General features: G+C 44.6%; 1 protein-coding gene across 1 annotated transcript in view; it reads left to right on the top strand.

Moving 5' to 3' along the window:
• The window catches only part of TRPV5 (transient receptor potential cation channel, subfamily V, member 5), a 31,758-nt gene that overhangs the window by 22,404 nt on the left and 1,611 nt on the right, over positions 1–7,743 (top strand). The window contains exons 12-14 of the mRNA XM_010855038.1: positions 60–126; positions 2,231–2,499; positions 6,916–7,022. Of these exons, the coding sequence (XP_010853340.1) occupies positions 60–126; positions 2,231–2,499; positions 6,916–7,022 (443 nt within the window). The remainder of the gene's footprint in view (positions 1–59; positions 127–2,230; positions 2,500–6,915; positions 7,023–7,743) is intronic.

Here is a 7,743-nt window from a genome sequence, read left to right as displayed (position 1 = left end):
GCTGAGAGGCAGGGGGAGACATGGTCCCCCACCCTCCCTCCCCTCTCTGCTCTCTGTAGATGATTTTTGGAGACCTGTTGCGTTTCTGCTGGCTGATGGCTGTGGTTATTGTGGGATTCGCCTCAGGTGAGAACATCACTCTCTTCTCCTCCAGAGCATGGGATTCAGTTCTCCAGAAGGTTCTCTCTCACTCTTGCTCTCACTTATTTCTCATTTGCACTCCCTTTTGCTTTTTTTTTTCCTCCTAGTGGAAAGTGAATTGAAAAACCTGCTCATATGCTTAGGATCAGGGTCACTCAGGTTGGCCTAGAGCATGAACTCATGTGCTCTAAAGCTCTGGTCAATCATGTTTGTGTTGACTAACTGCCCTGCAGCGTCTTTCAAGGAGAGATAAAGAAAGGGCTTTGAAGAGAGACAGATATGAAACAGGAAAGACAGGCCAGTTGTGAAAGGTGCCATAGGCAAACAGTTCAGTATTTAATTCTTCTATATTGACACTTCAGAAGAATAAATGAAAAGCATTCAATAACACATCAAGTGCCCCTCCCTTTTTTTTTCCATTTATATAGTCAAAGTTTAAAGAAAAGAAAGGAATTTGGAGAAGGAGGTACAACAAAAGGGTTTGGAGGGTTTGAAGAATGAGAGAGGAAAACAGAACAGTTGTGAAGAGAGGCTTGAAGCACAACGGCCAGAGGGGACCCAGTCATGGCCCAAGGAGTAGGGAGAGGGTTCCAGGGAAGGAGGAGAGGAAACATCCAGAGCAGGGTAGGTGAGACAGAGCAGAGGGAGGGAGAGCACAAGTGAACAGGAGAAGAAAGTTCTTCAGAGAAGGCAGAGAGAGGAAGGAAAAGCAAACACTGGTGCCTCTAATCCAGTTCTCCATATCTGCGGCTGAACCTCTGGAAGGCAGGTGGATGTACAGGGTGACGTGTGAGGACCCCAACCCCGGGCTCTTAGTACAAAGGATGCCATTCCTTCTTAGGCATTTCCTCGCTTAATGGGGGTTCCCAGAAAACAGTAGATGGAAAAACTACACCAAGATGAGAACTCTGAGAGGGTAAAACTTAGTCTGTCCGTTTGGAGGATTCCTCATGTTCCCTTCCTCCCCACCCTCATCTATACGTATGCAGAATGAGGGGATGTAGCAGAGCCATTTTCTACAGATCTCCCAAAGCATCTGTTCTTGGTTCTTGCAAAACCATGCTTTGTCATAGACCCTAGCTCTGCTCTTGGGGTCACCTTATTTAGATTTCCATTCCCCATACAGGGATGAAGCTTTCAGAGGTTCTGATGCTGTAGTAAAGTTTCCAGGATACCTAATACTATCCAGTAGTCTACACATCACATTTTTTGCAATGGTCCAAGAACACTCAGGAAATCTCAGAGTAATGGATGACTATCTAGAGAACACTGAGATTTTTTTTTCTTAGGTTCTTTTCTTTTAGACTTTTCATGTGCTCAGTTCTTTAAAGTTGTTGGAGATTTCATGCATTCTTTTTTTTTCTTATTGCTTTGATTTTTTATTTTATTTTATATTGGCAAAGCATTTTTATTTTTTATTTATTTATTTTTGTTTTAATTTAATTTTATTTTTTAACTTTGCAATATTGTATTGGTTTTGCCATATATCAAAATGCATTCTTGTAACAATATGCCTTTTAAATATTTGGTTCTAAAAATGTAAAATCCAGGTAGGTGACATATACTATATATATCTATTGATAGATAGATAGATGATAGACGTTAGCTAAATTCTGAGTATTGCCATTATCCAGAGTGATAAGCTTGGTCATAGGATATCTCAGGGTTAGCCAAGTACACAGGGAAAATGTGACTTAAATAATATGTGTAATTTACACATCTACATCTGTGTGTGTGTGTGCATGTATGTGGGCTTCCCAGGTGGTAAAGAATCCACCTGCCAATGTAGGAGACATGGGTTCGATCCCTGGGTGGGGAAGATCCTCTGGAGTAGGAAATGGCAACCCACTCCCGTATTCTTGCCTGGGAAATTCCATGAACATAGGAGCCTGGCCGGCTACAGTCCATGGGGTCACAGAGTTGGACATGACTGAGCAACTGAGCAAGCATGCACACGCATGCATGCATGTGCGTGTGTGTAATTGTATGGAGATATATACTGGAGATAGAATGAACACTGACCAGGCCCAGGCTTATTGTGATAACTCCCTGTTTCCTGATCTCCATGCCTTCTTTCTGGGCGGAGCAGCGTTCTATATCATTTTCCAGACAGAGGACCCGTCCGCTCTGGGGGAGTTCTACGACTATCCCATGGCGTTGTTCAGCACCTTTGAGCTTTTCCTCACCATCATTGATGGGCCCGCCAACTACGATGTGGACTTGCCCTTCATGTACAGCATCGTCTACTTTGCCTTCGCCATCATCGCCACGCTGCTTATGATCAACCTGTTGGTCGCCATGATGGGCGACACACACTGGCGGGTGGCCCATGAACAGGACGAGCTCTGGAGGGCCCAGGTGAGTTTGTTAGTGTTAGTCTTACTGAGGGTCAGGGGACGGAGAGAAAAATCAAAGTGGGATCTGTCAGGGTAGATGGCTCTTAGGAGAGTTATGGAACAACCCAATGCGGGTGGTCATCTCAACAGAGGAATTTTTGAATAGATGGAGGAGAAGAAGTTGATAGGATGGTAGCATGGGGTTAGGATCAACACCCAGGAACTGTGTGTTGACCACAGGAGCAGGGTAGATTCAGGAGTCATCCTTGACTCCAGAGGCAACTAGAAACTTTCTTCTTATGTATTCTATACTCTGATTTCTCTTCAGATCATATAAATCTTTCACCTTTTAACTTTCTTGTCCTTATCTGTTCTAGCTTTTCATTTGAACCTTATCTTGTATTTGCTTTTATAACTGTTTTTCTATTAACTTTTCTTTATATCACCATAGCCTAATAAAATCTTAGAGTTGGCAGTGTCTTTAATGGTCTTCTAGTTGAGCTCCTACCCAGTATATACTCATATAGTCATTCATTGGTCAGAGGGTAATTCAGTGTCTTCTTTAATGCTAAGTAATCATTGAAAAAGCAAGAGAGTTCCAGAAAAACATCCATTTCTGCTTTATTGACCATGCCAAAGCCTTTGACTGTGTGGATCACAATCAACTGTGGAAAATTTTGAAAGAGATGGGAATACCAGACCACCTGACCTGCCTCTTGAGAAACCTATATGCAGGTCAGGAAGCAACAGTTAGAACTGGACATGGAACAGACTGGTTCCAAACAGGAAAAGGAGTTTGTCAAGGCTGTATATTGTCACCCTGCTTATTTAACTTCTATGCAAGTACATTATGAGAAACGCTGGGCTGGAAGAAGCACAAGCTGGAATCAAGATTGCTGGGAGAAATATCAATAACCTCAGATATGCAGATGACACCACCCTTATGGCAGAAAGTGAAGAGGAACTAAAAAGCCTCTTGATGAAAGTGAAAGTGGAGAGTGAAAAAGTTGGCTTAAAGTTCAACATTCAGAAAACTAAGATCATGGCATCTGGTCCCATCAGTTCATGGGAAATAGATGGGGAAACAGTGGAAACAGTGTCAGACTTTATTTTTTGGAGCTCCAAAATCACTGCAGATGGTGACTGCAGCCATGAAATTAAAAGACGCTTACTCCTTGGAAGGAAAGTTATGACCAACCTAGACAGCATATTCAAAAGCAGAGACATTACTTTGCCAACAAAGGTTTGTCTAGTCAAGGCTATGGTTTTTCCTGTGGTCATGTATCGATGTGAGAGTTGGACTGTGAAGAAAGCTGAGCACCGAAAAATTGATGCTTTTGAACCGTGATGTTGGAGAAGACTCTTGAGAGTCCCTTGGACTGCAAGAAGATCCAACCAGTCCATTCTAAAGGACATCAGCCCTGGGTGTTCTTTGGAGCTGAAACTCCAGTACTCTGGCCACCTCATCCAAAGAGTTGAGTCATTGGAAAAGACTCTGAGGCTGGGAGGGATTGGGGGCAGGAGGAGAAGGGGACAACAGAGGATGCCAACCCTGGATGGCATCACCGACTTGATGCACGTAAGTCTGAGTGACCTCTGGGAGCTGGTGATGGACAGGGAGGCCTGGTGTACTGCAATTCATGGGGTCGCAAAGAGTTGGACATGACTGAGCGACTGAACTGAACTGAACTAAACTGAAGACCTTATTATCATGTGGATTTGGGTAGAGGTTGGGAGGGGAGAGCTATTTCATATTTCAAAAGTTTTTGTTATTAGAAAAGTCCATACTGTATTGAGCTGAAACCTATCTTTCTATAAGATAGAAAAACTGGGCCACCCTTTGGCCCCCGTTTTTTCCTCTTATATAATGCACAACACATTCTCCCTTCTGTGTGCCGTTAAAATACCTGAAGAGAGACATTGTTTGTCCCCTTGGACTTTCCATTCATTAGCACTAATTATTTGGAGGCTTCTTCTGTGCTGGAAAATATCTGGGATCTGGCAGCACAAGCAAGATGATGTAGTCTGTGCCCTCATGGGGCTTACAGGCCAGTTGGAAAGACAGACATTAAAACTTCATAGAAAGCCATGTAATTAGAAGAGCAAATGTGTTGTAGGGAAATGAAGATGCTAAGAACAAGAGGCAAGAGAAGAGTTGGACTGGAAAGTTAGAAAGTGATTTCCTGATAGACTAACATTTAAGATGAGCCTCTAAACATGGGTAATAATTCATCAATTATGAAGAATAAGGGGGTACTTCCTGGGTGGTCCGGTAGCTAAGACTCTGAGATCCCAATGTAGAGGGCCAGGGTTAGATACTTGGTCAGGGGACTAGATCCCACACACCAAAACTAAAACCTAGTGCAGTCAAATAAATATTTTTTAAAAAAGAAGAATAAGGGGACGGAATGGGAGTTAGGATTTTTATCCATTGGGACACTTGGCTATGGGGACAGAAAACCAAACTCAAATAGACGGGAAAAAAGACAGTGGGAAGACGTGTTGATCCTCATAACTGGAACGTTTAAGATCTCCATCTCACCCATTACATAAGTTTCTCTGCTGTTCTCTTTTGTCCTGACTCCTCTAAGTCAGTCTCTTGCATCATGTTGCTGAGATAGCTTACAGAAGCTCTAAACTGACAAAGGAGTGAGCAGATACACCCATTCCAGTGGCCCCACTCTTTTTATTTATTCTTTTTCTTTTTTGCTGCACTGGATTTTTGTCCTGGCATGGGGGCCTCTTTAGTTGCCAGAGCAAGGGTTCTAGAGCTCCAAGGCACAGTAGCTGCAGTGACCTTAGCTGTTCTGCAGCATGCGGGATCTTACTTTCCTGACCAGGGATCCAACCTGAGTCTCCTGCACTGGAAAGCAGATTCTCAACCACTGGACCACCAGGAAAGTCTCAAGGGGCCCCATTTTTACTGTATTCTGGGTGACTCCTGATGCTGTGGATCTGTAGCCTTGAAAAGAGCTGGACCCATTTCATTGCAACAAGTTTGGTCATAGGTGGATCCTTCCATTTAAGGTTAAGACCAAGGATTGGAGAACTGGTGGTGGTGGTAGAGTTTGGGGGAGAATACATGAACCAACCAGGACTGTGTGAAGTCCAGTCTGTTCTAACTGATGGACTGACAGCAGAGAAGAAGTGATTTTCTAAACATCAGATGGGCTCTGTTTCCAGAAGAAGATGGGGAAGCTGAATGATGGCGCAGGAAGAAATAATAAGTGTCCCTTTCAAGATAAAGAGAAAGCACTATCTAGGGAAAGGAAATAGAATGATTGAAAGTCCTGAGGGTGGGGGGAACTTGGCACAACTCAGGAGCAGAGAAAAGACCAAAAGAATCGTGGAGTGCTGAGAAAGACGGGAGCAGAAGATGAAGTAGAGAACTAAGTTATTTTAGGGATTCCTAGGTCGTTCCATCAATCAAGCTTCCTGGACCCAATCCATCCTGAATGACCCTCTGTTCAGACCTAGATCCTGGGCCTTTCAAAGCTAGAACAATCTTGATGTGATTGGAGGAAAGCAACATAAAGAGAGATCATCCCTTTTCTGGCTTTGAACACTAAACTATAAATAGCACCTAAAATGGAGTCAGATTTTTTTGTAAATATGCATTTGGCTCTTATCAAATATGCAATTGGCTCATGATCAAATAGAACCCTCACTTTGTTACATGATTGATTTTACTAAGCCCCTTTACCAGGTTTCCCTGTCCTTAACGCTGACACTTTAGTCCTATAAATGTAGGACCTTGCATTGGGTTTACTTAAACTCCACATTAGTGGTTTTTGACCAGCATTCCAATCTGGTAAGATCATTTTTATATTGCTTTGTCATCGTGCCTATTATATATCCCTCCCAGTTTTGTGTCACAGGCATATTTGATAATCTTGTCTTATGTTTCATCTAAGTTATTAATGAGGGCTGGGTAAAGGACAGGCCACATGCCATGCCACTAGAATTTTCCTCACCAAGTTTGGAGTCATTAACCCACTCTTTTCCTTCTTAGGTTATGGGTGCATTTTTCACTGCAGATTCCCTCAACATCAGCAGTTATCATTTCATCCCCAAGATCACAGAAATTCTATTTAATCCTTTTATTTAAATTCGAATAATTGGTCTATGGCTTTCCTCTGTAAAAGGAAAAGATATTAGTTTGGATGGGATGGCTCATTTTCCATGAATCTGAATGGTAATGCAGGGGTCACTGTTTTATTCAAAACTCTCATAAAATAGTCCCTCCTTTTGCGGTGAGTGATGAGGCAGGCAGTAGCATAGCGCCTCACACAGGCAAGGGGGTGGATGGTGGATGTCACGCATCCCTTCTGATCTGGTGCCCTCCTTCCCCTCTGGGTTCCCTCTGTCAGTAGCCCCAGGGTCCGCTCAGCATCATGGCTCTTTCTGGGTTCTTGCCCTGTCTCTCCTCTCCTCCTAGGTTGTGGCCACCACGGTGATGCTGGAGAGGAAGATGCCTCGCACCCTGTGGCCACGCTCTGGCATCTGTGGGTACAAGTACGGGCTGGGGGACCGCTGGTTCCTGCGGTGAGTGACCATGGAGACCTGTGGACTGTCCACCTGTGTGAGGCCGTGGGAGCCAGGGTGCCCGGTTCTGCACATATGACCCTCCTCTCCATTCTCGGGATGCCAAATTGGACCCGGAGGGGAAGTCATCACTCTCTGAAGTGAGACTGTGTTAGCCTGTTTAGGGGAGGGGTGCGGAGAGGTCGCGCCAGCCGTGAAGTCTGAAGGGCAGTGACATGTGAACCGCGGCGAACACATATTCAGGCTCCACTGTGGGCATGCGCTCCTCAAATGGGTCTAGTCTTGTTCCCACCTGACCCCCACTTCCAGTAGATTTATTTATTATTTTTTTAATTTGTTTATTTTTTTCTGGTTGTGCTGGGTCTTCATTGCTGGTGGGCTTTCTTCTAGTTGCAGCAAGCAGAGGGCTACGCTAGTGCAAGGGCTTCTCGCTGCGGGGGCGTCTCTTGTTTCGCAGCACGGGCTCTAGGGTGTGTGGGCTTCAGTAGATCCAGCCCCGGCCTCTAGAGCACAGGCTCAGTAGTTGTGGCACACGGGCTTCCTTGTTCAGTGGCACGGGGGATTCTTTCCGGACCAGGGATCAAACCCGTGTCTCCTGTGTTGGCTGGCGGATTCTTTACTGCTGAACCAGCGGGGAAGCCCTCTAGTGTATTCTTAGAGCTTCTAGTCTAGCCTGCAAGCTAAGCCGCTTCTTCATACCCTACCTTCAACCTCCTGACGT

Source organism: Bison bison, unplaced genomic scaffold (assembly GCF_000754665.1).
Source record: "Bison bison bison isolate TAMUID 2011002044 unplaced genomic scaffold, Bison_UMD1.0 scf7180017864352, whole genome shotgun sequence".
NCBI lineage: Eukaryota > Metazoa > Chordata > Mammalia > Artiodactyla > Bovidae > Bison > Bison bison.
Note: the sequence above shows the minus strand (reverse complement) of the source record. Positions and strands in the feature narration are given on the sequence as shown.